The 15,284-nt window shown below is 35.1% G+C and overlaps 1 protein-coding gene across 1 annotated transcript in view; it reads left to right on the plus strand.

Moving 5' to 3' along the window:
* Nucleotides 1-11,849, plus strand: part of got1l1 (glutamic-oxaloacetic transaminase 1 like 1) — a 13,580-nt gene extending 1,731 nt beyond the window's left edge. Inside the window, exons 2-8 of the mRNA XM_030144022.1 lie at nucleotides 2,879-3,060; nucleotides 3,216-3,339; nucleotides 6,161-6,378; nucleotides 6,488-6,638; nucleotides 8,181-8,346; nucleotides 10,975-11,117; nucleotides 11,448-11,849. Coding sequence (XP_029999882.1) covers nucleotides 2,879-3,060; nucleotides 3,216-3,339; nucleotides 6,161-6,378; nucleotides 6,488-6,638; nucleotides 8,181-8,346; nucleotides 10,975-11,117; nucleotides 11,448-11,587 — 1,124 coding nt within the window. The 3' untranslated portion in view covers nucleotides 11,588-11,849. The remainder of the gene's footprint in view (nucleotides 1-2,878; nucleotides 3,061-3,215; nucleotides 3,340-6,160; nucleotides 6,379-6,487; nucleotides 6,639-8,180; nucleotides 8,347-10,974; nucleotides 11,118-11,447) is intronic.
* The last annotated feature ends 3,435 nt before the right edge of the window (nucleotides 11,850-15,284 follow it).

Below are 15,284 nucleotides of genomic sequence, written 5' to 3' on the forward strand. Positions count from 1 at the left end.
ACTGGTCTGATCCACTTTAGAATTAATTTACCTAAAATTATTTTAACATCCTTGATTGTTAATGTTTTCAGTATAATTTTTGCATTTCACAAATTCATCCCAGGGGCCAGATTGAACCCTTTGGCGGGCCGGATTTGGCCCCTGGGCCGCATGTTTGACACCCCTGCTCTAGTGTTTGTCTCATTCATTTTTCTGTTATACTGGGAATCCTATGTGATCCATTAACACATAACATCTGTGGCATTGAGAAATAAAGTACAAACATGTCTAATACTGGCCATGAGTATCCTATATGTACAAACATTCACCAGTGTTCTAATACTTCTAAACCCTTTTTTTTTGTCTTGCATGAAAGTTATATGTGATCACTCTGAAAGGGTAATTAACTTTTCTTCTTGAATTATTTTACCTTAAGAATATTAAGAGAAAGAACCTCATAACTTACCATTATATATATAAATAATTGTATTTTTTTGTTCTTAAATACCTAAATAAAGACCTAAAAAACCACAACCAAAAGTGACCAAAGCATCTACTCATTTAAAATCTTTTATGACCTGTGAACCACGAACCCTGTCTGTACATTATGATAATTCAGCTTTTCACTGGCATCAGATATGACTTATTTGGATGTTCAGAGCTTCTATAAAGAACCTGGAAGCATAGTCATCTTCTGCAAAAACAAACAAACAAAAAAAAACATATCGTTGACAAATAACAGGGGTTGTAGATTCGTCTCTACAGTTAATGGTGAAAAACGCATCTTTTCTTCGGTTTTCCACCTTTGAATTTGTTCTAAGCTTTTATGAACATCTACACGACCAGTAAATTACACATAGGAAAATATGTGCTGTTCACTGAAAAATGCAGAGGATAATATTATCATGAATGGTTATAAATCACTTAGGAAAGGTTAGATGTGGAAAATATTCTTTTAGAAATCAAGAGATTACTTTAAATAAATGTTACCTCCAATACTCACAGAAAACAAGCAAAGCAAAAATGGGTCTGTTACTGTTTAAGGATACATCGTAGAGTGTTATGTGAGACATTACCAAAAAAAAGCTACAAAAAAAAAAAAAAAAAAAAAAATGCCCAAGAAAGACAAACTGCCACCAACACGAGGCCACTAAAACATCATCCATCAAAAAGTCACTCAGAATGGAAACAATTATCCAGTCTGGAGTTAAGCTACATTCTTATCAGCTGATTCCTTTTACAATGTTTTCCATGAGCAGGATTAGATTAAAATCAATTTAAAACAATATTTTACGGGAATGATATTGACATCACCACTTTAGGTAAAAATGGGAGGGTTGATAAGATATGAATTATTATTCCTCAGTCTTTGTCCTATAAAGGCGCATATTTTCATTTCATTTTTCAGCTTCATGACATGGTAGAATCTAGATTTTTGGATCCACTGTTTAGCATCTGGGAAAGGAATATCAGATGGAGTTTTACAACTTGGGAGAGAATAGAAGACAATTTTCTGGGTTTATGCAAGTCTCCCCCCCCAAATCACTGTTTTGGCAACATCAAATTGGGGAGCATGTGTAATTTCACTAACTGTATTAATGTACAGGATTCCACTTAAGCCATCTTTAATGTTGTTTTTATAGGGTTGAAATAAGCATACATGTTTATTTCTCATTGTCTTTTCATCACATACAACAAGAACATTTAATTTCATTTAATTTCATTTCCTTTATGTATTTATTTGACAGGGACAGCTGATGTGATGCATAAACGGCTTATAGCTAGTGCTAATTCTCAGCTCCAGTCCCCGGTTGGGCTCTTCTACAACATCGCAGTACAATATAAAATATACATCATTTAAAACAATCATACCATACAATTCAATAATCCAGTGTTGCATAAATATGATACGAGGCACTCACTCACTCACTCACTCACTCACTCAACATACACAATATTTACAGATACATACAGGGAATATGTGCACAGCCTCAAAAGACACACAAAAAACTGAACTAAATGGGCTCTAAAGGTTAAAGTCACTATAGTGTGACCCCTGACCCCATGACAAAAAGCAGCACAAACAGTTAGAAACATCGAACACAGGTTGAATAAAGCCGATTATAAAAAAAATCAAAAAATTACTGCAATAAATCTCATTATCTGAACAAAAGGGTTGAAGACATGTTACGTTTATTTATTTATTTATTTATTTATTTATTTATTTATTTAATAGGGACCATGCACATTTATGAACATTGCTGTATAAAAAAATACACCCATGTAAATATGCCAGAATTAGTAGAAATAACTACTTTTCATCTGCAGTCCCTAGGCAGGTGACAGAATCAAAAAATAAAACAGCCAACATTAATACATCACTTTTTCGCTATAAATTGAAAATTTTAAAAATATAAATAATGATGACATAGGCATCATCAAAACAAACAAACAAACAAATAGACATAGGAGGATCACAGGGGCATTAGCCTGTACAGTCACCTCTATACTTACATACAACTAAACAGAGAAAGTGCAAAGGGAGATCACACTAAATACACATTGGTTTATAGAAACTGTTTTTTTTTTTTCTTCTCTTAAAATTGAATTGTTAATGCTGTATATACTTTCCAGTTATCCTGAAACTGAGAAATAGATAGGTGTGGTCATTAGAACTTTACTAAACCAACAAACCTAATGTTGGACTTTTGGAGAGTGATGTATGTGAGTTACTTTATGTTTTACATCAAAGATCAGCAGTGTAATTCTGTTTTAGGGTGTGCTGTTTGCAGATTTCTCACACTGTTTTCTTTAACTTATAAGCACTTAGATATTTCATTGCTATCTGCTTCAGTTGAGTGTTTTGTTGAATGATTTATGCAGATTTACTCTTCTACAGAGTACTACAGTGAGGAAGGGCATACTTTTCAGCTGAGTCTTGTTGGAAAAATAAAGAAACAGTTAAGTACGGATCCTACTTTTCGTCCAGAGTATCCATCACCTCTGGGTCTGACAGAATTCACCAGACGAGCCACAGATGTTGCTTTGGGGAAAAGCCTGAAGCCTGTAGTGGAGAACCGGGTAATTTCATCTGTGCTCAAGTGTGCATTTCTTTTTTATCATCAGTCAGTACTACTATTCATAGATTTATTTCCTTTATCAACATATGAAGAAAGTAATGAAATACTTTTTCCAGCCTCCGTAAAAACCGTAAATGTTTCTGTCTTTGTTTGCAGGTATTAAGTATCCAGACTCCTGGTTTCAATGCTTCTGTGCGTCTCGGGGCTGAACTTTTACGAAACTGGAACAATGACAGTTCTGCTTGGCATGGGCCAGTCTACTTGTCCGCCCCTTGTGATGGTAACATATAAACAGTCATGCAAACACAAATACACCAGATTCAACTCATTTTCATCCAGAACTCCCAGTGGGAAAAATAATATTGCACTTCCTGTTAATTTCAGTTGTTGACAGTTATGTTGATGTGAGGGACCAAACTGGAGGACATGAGGACATTGAGGGGTACTTTAGAAATAAGGGTTTATATATAACCCATAAAGATGCAGTGCTACTTTTGTGGCAGTTCCTAACATAGTTTTTCTCTATACTTAACCTTTCTTAAGTGATTTATCACCATTAACCTTCCGGTATTCCATCCAGCAAGGCCCTTACTAAGCACCAAGTGTGGCTTTTTGGCACACTTGTGGAATAATGTCAAAAAAATTTTCATACAGTTTGTTTTTAATTATTTTACACTTTTTTCTATTTCATCAACTTGAGTCATAAATAAAAATACCAAATACTCAATAATTGTCACATTTTTTAACCCTTTAAATGCTGTGTTTGTAATGTAAACAAACCTTTTTTTTTGGGATGCAAAAAACAAAAAAAAATGTTTTGTTTTGTTTTTTTTTCAATATACTACATAAAAAGTGGATCACATACTAATGATTTTTGCAGCCTGGCATATGTCAATGATTAACTCCATCACTGGTTAATTTGCATTGTTATTTTGGCACTAGGTCAAATGTTCAACAATACTAGCATCTGTCTCCAAGTGTGCGTAAAATGCATACCTAGAAATCAAACCATTAAATATTATATAATGATTTATTTTTCTGCTCTAATTTGATTTTATTTTTGTAAATCAAGGTCAGCCCAATCATACATATCAAATGGAAGAAATAGTGCATTTTAGGCACACTTGGGAGACAGATGCTAGTCTTGTAATTTTCTTTTGTTTACAATGTGCAAATTTTAGTTGGTGGCCAGAATTTTAAACATCATGCACAAATGAACAACTTTTAAATTCTAACCTTATTTAAATTGTGAAAAATAACATGAAGTTTTTTTAAAATGAAGTGCAAAGTATGCCTAAAAGGCACACCCGGATACCGGAGGGTTAATTATAATATCACCCTCCATAATTTGTGTTTTTTCAGGGAAAGTCATGTATTTTTCTATATTTAATTCACTGATCATGTAGATGTTCATATAAGATCAGATTAAAGTTGAGGATTATTATATCAAAAACAGAGAAAACTGAAGAAAAAGTAACTTTTTCAGTCAAATCTATCATTAACTGAACATAAACCCAGTGTCTCCATCCACTGTCATTGATCCAACTCCATCGGTTTTACTGGTGAATCAATGTTGCAGAAGATGACAGTGTTTCCACAGTAACTACGGAGCCTCTGAACATCCAAATGAGTCATATCTAATGACCATGAAAGATGACAAACAGCATTTTACACCAGTCATGTATTGATAGGATTAGTGGATCAACAGGTATTAACCATTTTAGATCAGTAGATGATTTAGGTAGACAGTGGATGTTTGGGTCTTTATGAGTTAACCCCAAAAAATGTAAAAAAAAAAAAAAAATAATAATAATAAAAAAGCTCTTTTACAAAAGCACAATCAGGTTCTGGACACATAAAAGTGGTCAAGTCAGGATAAAATGAAGTAACTTAAGAAAACAACTGATCTAGAGCACAAAAAGACATAACAGAACTGAACTAACCTAAAAGACAATAAACTTAACATTGAATAACAAATAATTAAATTATAGGACAGTTAGTCTCAAATTTCTAACATCACCTGTTAGAAATTAACTTAAACGTTACAAAACAGTCTAAGTAAATCTACACTAAATAATTCCCAATTCTCTTGTCCTGGCTGTGGTTTGGTATAGCCTCATTGGTGCTTCCTCCATTTATAGCGACTGCACCCTTGGGCCCCTCTTAGCAGTAACACAGAACCCCAGCACTGACAACACAGAAACAAAAATTACACACAGTAACTCAACATAATATCAGATAATGTTAGGTTGATTAATTGTGATGTTGGATGGACAAAAGTTTAGCGAACCTTTGTACAAATGTGGGTTCTGACAACCAAAGCTAAACTAAAACATTTTCAAAAAACAACATATAATACAATATACTGTATGTAGTTAACTTAAAGGCTGAGAGTAATTTTGTGGAGACTTCCAAATGAATTTGAAACTTTCCTAAGTGATTTTTGAACATTTAGTGTAATATTATCCTCTGAAATGTGCATTTTTTAGACATGTATTTAATTTACTGACCATGTAGATACAAGCTCAGGACAAATTCAAATGTACCAAAACAGAGAAAACTGAAGTAAAAAATGACTTTTTCAGCAAAATATATCATTAAATGAATGTAAAAACAAGCTTCTTTTATTTCAAGTTTGTTTTTTTTGTTTTTTTAAAGTGAATCAGTTTTAGAGGATAATGGTGTTTTCATGTTCATCACCGTGCCTCTGAACATCCAAATAAGACAAATCTGATGGCAATGAAAAGCTGAGAAACTACCTTTTATCTAAATTATTCAAATGTATTGATTGGATTGGATTACTGGTTCAAAAGTCAGTAAACATTTTAGATCTGTAGATGCTTTTGGCTGTTTAAGAACTATGTTTCTTCTATTCTGTCTCATATATATGTGCAATGGGAGTGTAAAGTGTCAAATTATAACACAAATTCAGAAAAACAACAGTAGTCTGTATCTCACATTACCAATAACAATAAAAAACATATTTTGTTTAATGATGATAACAGCACCATACTGCAGTTTAGTGCTTTGTTGATCTTAAGGAGTTTGTAGGCTACTACTTTATTATCTGAGACACTGTTTTGTCTTCATCCTCCCTGCAGACTCATTGGCTCGCATCTTCCACGCAGCGGGGATCCAGGATATCCGTGAGTATTATTACTGGGATGATAAGCGGTGTGGTATTTGTTTGGAGAAGCTTCTGGAGGATCTGGAAAAGGCTCCGGAGCATAGTGTTGTTGTTCTGTCAGCGTCTGGCCACTACCCAACAGGAGCAGACCTCTCACAGAGTCAGTGGGCTGCAGTTACACAACTCATCATGGTAAACAGACTTTATTCTGGATTTTAACTCTTTAATAAGTTATTTTTATCTAACAGCTTTTCGCTCATACTTAGATGAACATTTCCTTTCTTTGCCCTTTTCTCTTCAGAGACGTCGGCTTTTCCCTTTCCTCTTACTGCCTGTTCAGGGTCTCTGCTGTGGAGATGTGGAGCGTGATGCCTGGCCTGTACAGCACTGTGCGATGCTGGGGATGGAGCTCATCTGTGCCCAGTCCTTCTCACACTGCTTTGGACAATACGGTGAGAAAATAATAGGAAAGTCTGCTCTCACTGTTTTTGCCAAAGAAAGTCGGCATGTGAATATAAGCTCATTTATGGTTCTGATTGGTATTTTTGTTTTTGTTTAAACTGACCCTTGAAAAACAAAAGCATCAAAACTAGTGTCGGTACCAATTACTGACCTATCCCATACTGTAGTAATTTTAAAAATCCACTTAGCCTGTATTACATGGGAAATATTATTTTTTTGTTTGTTTGTTTGTTTTTATGTGTTAAAAAAATCAAAGCCATATTCCTTTAAAATGGCATTTAAAGGGTTGAAATTATATATAAAGAAAAGAAAAAGTCAGACAATATTTGATATTGATAATCAGGACTGAAGTTGATTGAAAGATTTATCTTAATTAATGTGGAAAATAATATTAATGTATACAATTTTCATGCCATCATCTTAATATGGACATTTTTGTTGTTAAAGTACTGAGCTTTTTTGAATATAGTGATTCTGGAAAAAATACAAATGCATCAACTCCAATCATTGGCTTATGCTAACCAGAGTTGTATCCCTTTAAAAAAGCCCTTAAAGCAGTGTTTTTCAACCTTGGGGTCAGGACCTCACGTGGGGTCACCTGAAATTTCTAATTGATTGAAAAAAAAGAAAAACTTACTAATAAAAAATATATGGTAAGTTGAGAGAGACAATCACAATACATAAGAGACCTGACAAACTCTGAAGCTGAAACTGAAGCACTGTGGTACGGTTTATCTTTCAAATGTTCATTGTGGTTGGTTTCAGATGCTGCAGCTCTTTCATAATTCATAGTATGAGTTATTGTTTTTTCAGTATTAATTTAAAGCCTTGTCAATCCAAGCTGGACTGACTGTACATATCCTGACCAAGGAAAATAAAATTCTTACTTTGTGCAGTAATCTACACCTGGCTTTTCTGCCTCCGTCCATAATAATATATATTATATAGTCTAAATGTCATCTAAAATTAACGTTTATTTGCAACATAGTATAGCAAACTATTACATGGTGAAAAACAAATTAATTTTAGCAAAAAAAAAAAAGTCTCAGTTTTGAATGTCTAGGGTCACCAGAAATTTCTGATGTTAAAATGGGGTCATAAGCCAAAAAGGTTGGGAGGGTTGGGAACCACTGACTTAAAGGGTTAAAATTCTAAAAAGTCAATGGACATTTAATAGTTATGATCAGGACTGAGGCTGATTAAAGGATCCATCTCAGTCAAAGTGGAAAATAATACTAATATATAACATGTTTATTGCATTTTTTTGACATTGTGGATCTTAATGAACTCAAAGAAATTTTTTTAAAATGGGGCACCAGACTTAAACTCCTGTTTTAGTGCAGTCAGATAGCATTAACCCAGTACACTACTCCTGGTTTAACAGGATAAGTGTAGCATCTTCCCTGATCTTAGACCGTTTTTGGATTTATTCAACAGTCAGTGTACATTTTCTCCAAACTAGACATTATACATTACTGGTGTATTTGTCATATTATGCTCATCTATTTCTTCTCCTCTTATACTTTTATCAGGTGAGGCAGTTGGACACCTTCTGTGCATCTTAAAACACAACTCCTTCCTATTGTCTCTGCAGTCACAGGCTGAGAATATAATCAAATCCCTGTGGGCCCAGCCATCTGTGGGAGGGGCACATGTTGTTGCTACAGTGCTCAGTAATCCAGCCCATCTTGCTGAGTGGTGAGCCATTTTTAACCAGAGGGAACAGTGTATTTACAGATTGTAATGTCTGGGTTTCTGATCAGTAGATGTGCATGGTCATAGCCGGATTCCTCAGATCAGGAATGCAGTACTTCAAGAAGATGAAATGGAAATATATCAAGAACACAAAACAAAACGTTCAAAGTCTGTGTAATGTAAATAAATGTGTATGTATGTCAATAACCAACCAGGAAAATTAGACTAAAAAATCACCAACAATATAAACCAAGTCTGCAAAATCATGAAAAAAAAATAACAAAAACAAAATTGGCAGTATTCTCCATGGAGACACAGAGAACTAGAAGAGTACTTGGAGAGTGCAGACCTCTGCCAAGGCAGATCAGTGGACCCCCGTGGACCCCCACCCCCACCCCCGATCACCACCAAAATTTAATCATTTGTTCCTTGTGCCAGTATCAACATTTCCTGAAATTTTCATCCAAATCCGTCCATAACTTTTTGAGTTATCTTGCACACACACAGACAGACAAACAAACAGACAGACAGACAAACCAATGCTGACAAAAACATAACCTCCTTGGCAGAGGTAATTACCAGTAACATGTAGGCCAAGCAATGCAGACTTCTGCTGTGGATGGAGTTCGTGGGTAAATATTTATGTCTGAAGCTGTTAATATCACTCGCTTCAAAACTAATCCTTGCAGAACAGAGTAACCACCAGAAAGGTCTGTCTGATGCAAGTGTTGAAAATATTCTAAATACACAATAACCCTCAAAGGATATCGTGTATCAGGGGTTTTTTTTAGGTGGAAAAAAAAAGCTTCTGTTTCATTCACAACCAGCCAACCTTGCTTAGTTTATGTCATTAATTCTGTCTTTTTTTACAAACTGAGGACTTGAAATTATCAATGAAAAATGTAGCCTCTTTAAACCACAAGGGTGAAAGATGTCACCTCCAAAATGAAGCCTAAGCCTAAGTATCCTGAAGTTGTAATTCCACTGATGGACACTGGGTGTAGCTCCAAAAAGCCCTGATTCCCAGACTTACATTGGACCTCTCTCTAAAATAGGGGTCACCGACCCTGGTCCTCGAGAGCTACTCTCCTGCATGTTTTAAATCCCTCTTCCAACACACCTGATTCAAATGATAAGCCTGTCCTCAAGCTCTGCAGAAGCCTGATAACGACCGTCAGGTGTGCTAGAAGAGGGAAACATCTAAAGCATGCAGGATAGTAGATCTTGAGGACCAGGGTTGGTGACACCTGCTCTAAAAATACTAAGGCAGTATTTTTTTCCAGTAATTATTCTGATCTCATCATTAATGTGGTGGTCCTTCTTTAAGTTTTTCCTCTGTTCATTACATCTCAGGTGTGTCAGGCATTAATTATCATGTTTTTTTCACAGCTCACTCTCCTATTGAGTCTGACTTTGTTTTGTTTTATTTAATAAAATGCAGTTTTTCCCCAACAGGTTCCACTAGTTTAACATTTTTGCCATCAGTTAGCTACTGCTTAGCATTAGCTCACCTTTGACCCCTCAGGTTCCCATAGTTCCACCACTATTGTCCAAATATGGTCATATCGATCTCCAAAAAGCCAACATTGGTCAAGTCACAAACTACTGGTTCGTTTTAACACATAAGGACCCAGTCTGGCAGTTCCAAAAGGAATTTTTCCTTTATATTTAACCATTCTTAAGTGATTTATCACCATTTATTGTAACATTATCTTCTGTATTTTGTGTTTTCTTCAGTGAAAATCATGTATTTTCCTACATTTAATTTACTTTCTAATTTACTTTATTTATTTACTAATCACATAGATGATATGAGAGTGAAGTTGAGGATTATCATATCAAAAATACAAAACTTAAGAAAAAGTGACTTTTCAGTCAAATATATCATTAACTGAACATAAACCAAGTGTCTCCATCCACTGTCATTGATCCAACTCCATGGGTTTTACTGGCAAATCAATGTTGTAGAAGATGGTGTTTCCATGTTCACTACAGAGCCTCTGAACGTCCAAATGGGTCATATCTGATGACCATGAAAAGATGACAAACTGTATTTTACACCAATTATTTACATGTATTGATAGGATTAGTGGATCAACAGGTATTAAACATTTTACATCAGTAGATGATTTTGGTAGACGGTGGATGTTTGGGTCTTTAAGGGTTAAAGAAGTTCAGTGCTTGGGGTGGGCTCATGCCATATAGCTCCAGTGCATCATCAAGACATCGTCTCTGACCCAACCGAAAAATTCTGAAAACAAAACTAATGAAAACTTCACAATTTAGTACCACATCACATTATTAGCAACTATTTTAACATATATAATAATTATATATATATATATATATATATATATATATATATATATATATATATATATATAATTAAAAATATATCTGAAAAGTGACTTTTAGTACTTTAACCTCTGAGGTCCTTCCCTGGCCCCTTTTTCTCAGTTTATATTTTAAACTTTGAAGATTAGAGAGTCATTCATTCATTCATTCATTTTCAAATCCGCTAAATCCTTGAGTGCAGCTACCAGTGTGTGAATACTTGGTATACCCTGAACGTCTCATTAGTTCATCACAGGGCTATTTAGAGATTAATACCATTTTCTGTGTTTTTCCCAGGCAGGGAGAAGTTAAACGCATTGTTGAACGGTGTATGCTTATCAGAAAAATTTTAAGAGAAAGGCTGAGACTTTTGGGATGTCCAGGTTCCTGGGATCACCTGACTCAACAAAATGGACTCTACTGTTGTATAGGTTTGACTGGTGAGAGACATGCAGCACACTCTCTATCACATTGGACTATTTGCTACAGCAACAGCATTTACCTTTGTCATAAAACATGGTGTTATAAGTAATGATTGCAAGAGTTCAAGCACATTTCTAGCTTGCTCTGGACGGTGTTTTGCTGTTATATCACCTCAATCACTGCTCTGAACTGCAATATGTTGTAGACTTCAATTTCCACAACTGACCCTCACTTTTATGATGAGTATTTTCTGATTTTGTGAAAAGAAAAGTGGAAAAGATTTTTATGATAAATAATAACTGTTATGTTGATGCATTATTTCATGCTTTTTTCCTTTCCTTCTTTAGGTCAGCAGGTGGAATTTCTATCATCAAAAAGACATGTATACCTGCTCCCAAATGGCTGTCTAAATGTGAGCACAATCAACAGCCATAACCTGGAATATGTAGCTGAATCCATCCATCTGGCTCTGACCACTTCATTCTGACTATGAGGCATTCGATGAAGACTTGAAATCAGTGCAAATGGAGCCTTTTAGCCTATTCAGATCAAACAGGAGTTGTAGTGTTTGAGACATTGTTGTGCTCAGCTCCATAGAAACTGTAGTTGTTAAGACAGTGCTACTGCAAAGTGAATATTAAACTAATGGAGCAAAATTTAGAGACTTATGGATTCACCAGTTTTTAGGAACTGTTGCAGAGTTTGGGCTGGCAATAGGAAGAAGAAGCAGTGGGAAAAACATGAACAATTGTGTAATAAGTGTAAAAATATAAGCTCTTGTTAGCAACTTCTGCCCATTTCTGTAGCAAAAACCTGCCAATCACAAAACACGTTTGAGTACTCTAAAGCTTCAATCGGTTCAGTGTATATTTGTATTGTATTTGTATTTGTAGAGGTTTATTTATATATTTTTTATTTCCATTGTGTGAAAAGATCATTATGTAACTTAAAGTCGCAATTATTGGAGAAAGCAATAGAAAGTTAAAAATACACAATTCTTCTCTGAAACAATTTTTTTTCTGTAAAATAACCAATGAAACTAAAATATTTGGGCATCAGGAAGATTTTGAGGTGCAGAAATCTTGTTTTCTCTCAGACTCTTTAAATTACAATATGCTGAACGGTAATTGTAGAATTTTAGTGCAATGATGCCAAAAAACTACTGCACACATTCCACTAAGAATGGTTTTGTCCTGCAGATTTCACAGGAAAATGTGCTGCTTTTGTTATCATTAATGCCATGTGATGCTTATTCAATGTCACAATTCATGTAATAACATTAATTTCGATTGAAAGTTACATTAATTTTTCCACTGCGTTGAGTCTCCTCCTGCGCATCCAACACATTCTCAATGGGGTTCAGGTCTGGACTCTGTGATGGTGATAACGTCTCATGCTCCTTGAACCACTCTTTCACAATTTGAGCCATAAGAATCCTGATCTTATCATTTTGGTTTATAAACATGTCATCAGGGAAGAAAAAAATCACTGATGTTCAGACCTAGTCTTTCAGTATATTCAGGTTCAGCTGCCCTGATTTTGTGGACACATAAAGTTGCTGAACCTAGACCTGACAACTGAAGCAACACTGCCCCCACAGGCTTGTACTGTAGGTACTAGGCATGATGGGTAATCCCTTCATCCATCTCTTTTCACACCATGATACACCCATCACTCATCAGACCTTATGACCTTTTTTCCATTGAACACAGTCTAATTGTTATGTTCTGGTGCAAAATGATGAAACATATTAATTATATCAGTCACTACGGAACATAATGGAAATTATTATTTTATTATTATTTATTTATTTTTTATCACTGTTATAACCTTTATTTAACCAGGGAAAAAAGCTCATTGAAATCTCCAGGTTAGACAAATCCAGGTGGAAACTTTTTTTGGGTGGCATTACATGACCATATTTTATGCTTGATATCATTAAACATAAATTCAATATCATTCAAGCCTCACAAACTTAATATTTGTGGGATGCACACAGTAAACTTACTAAGTCTGAAGGGTTTTTGCAACACGGCTTATTTGCACAGAAAGGTCCAGATTTTGCACTGAATGCATGAATATACTATACACACTAATCCATCTAAACCTTCTGTGCATTTGTCCTTTAATTTATAGAGAATGAGACCCTTCCTAGCTTTCTTTGTCGCCCACATCTATAAAAACCTGTAGAATTAGTAGATGATCCAAGTCAGTCTGTCCTTGTGCTCACTTCAGAGTGTACATCACTTGCTACTGTGGTCTCAGAAATGGCGTGGGCTAATGGTGATAAATGTCAGCCTCTATTGTGAACTTCATGGAAGCCTACAAGATGTACAAGTCGACAAACGGAGAAACAAACTCTGGAAATTGAAAATACACACCCTCTGCTTCTGTGTCAAATCATTGAATAGACCAGTAGATTTGTGCCTGATTTAATCTGAGCAGCAATCATACTTCAAAATGTCAATCACTGCTAAATCTCTCTACCCCTTCCCTGGAAACAATGATCAGCCTGTGTGTGTGTATTGAGGTACATTTTCTACAGCCTGGAACCGGTTTACAAAAGTGGGCAGTTTCTTGTTTCATCTCAAACCGATTGAACTACAATTTACTGAAAGGTAATTATAGAATTTTTGTCCAGTGACGCCAAAACACAATTACACTCTTTAGATGAACTCATGAGTCTTTGCAGTTTAAATTTTGAGCAAATTAAAGTAATTTCTGGGTGCTCATGGAGGCGTTTTCAGAGCAGAAATGACTGGTACATGATGATAATGTCTGAACAGGATGAATGTACAGTTTGGTGAATTTAATTAATAGTCTGAGTATAACCTTTAGAAGATATAAACCTCAAACAGCCACACAATGTAGTGCTTACTTCAAGCAAAGCTGAATGTATGCATAGTTACATAAATGATTCTCATACATATTGAAAATACACACTGTGCACACAACCTTCACAAAGTGCATTCATCTATTTTAATATGGAACTGTACAGCAGGCAATCTAATATTGACATCTATTATCATTCATTATTGGCTTCATATAGCATTTTCTCTCTTCCACAGCCATAGCCATATTTTCCCCTCAGTGGCAGAGGAAGTTCATATGAAAAACTAGACCCTTACTCATTTACATCAAATCACATTATTGAAAAGGCTTTGCCCGGATTCTGAGGATTTCACATGATGACTACACTTCTCACAAGGGATCCTCTTTTCTAAAAAAAAAAAAAAAAAAAAGGTTTTATTTGTATTTAGCTTAATACAAATTTTGAGTGTTAGGTGGTCCAAATACTATTTTTAGGTAAAATTTTCTTTCGACTCAACATTTTCAAATGAGTGTGTGTTATTGTTCATCTGGAAACATTACTGACTAATTCTAGTTCAGTTTCCTCAGTCACCTCTAAGATGTATTAATGGAACGCCTATTTTGCCTAAAAATAAAAAAATAAAAACACTTTTTTGAAAACCAGGCCTTTATTTGTGTAACTGTATGGTCTCAGAAGCTTCCTTTCATTTTAGGGCTATTGTCACTGCATGCTCTTTAGTTCTAAGAGAAAGCTTACAGCAAGCTGTTTAATGGAGCCAGTACCCCTACTCTTTTCATTTCAGTGACCTCAAGTGAACAAGTAATCAACATGTTCTATCATATGTAGCCTGAGCCATTAGATGCTCTCTGCAGCTCTTTAATTTATATCGAGACCTGTATACATGAACATAGTTTGGTCTCACTTTCCATGTGCAGTTATCCCCACATACAATAAAGAGGACAACCTAACATACCCCGTGTAAACTGAATTGGGCTGTAAAAGGAAAAGATAACAAAAAGCAGGAGATGGGATAGTAGTTTAATCCATGGAAGATCTGTAAAATGTCCTGGGAATTTTTATTTATTTATCATAATATGAAATAAAGCTGATCACCTTGAGGGTTTAAAGGGTGCAATGGCTTTATTGATGTTAATAAAATACTTGCTGAAGGGCTGTATGTAGTATTTCTGCTACCAAATATTAAAAGCTGACCTAAATTGTTTTGATAGTGCTAAGAATAAAGAGCTCTGAAATTATGCTAAAGATGCTAATGTATTGGATTGTGAGTTGAATCCATTCATAGTGATGATCTGATGGATGTCTGTGACCACTAGAGGGAGTAGGAGAAGAAAAATATCATTTGTCAGTGTAT

Source organism: Sphaeramia orbicularis, chromosome 9 (assembly GCF_902148855.1).
Source record: "Sphaeramia orbicularis chromosome 9, fSphaOr1.1, whole genome shotgun sequence".
Lineage (NCBI taxonomy): Eukaryota > Metazoa > Chordata > Actinopteri > Kurtiformes > Apogonidae > Sphaeramia > Sphaeramia orbicularis.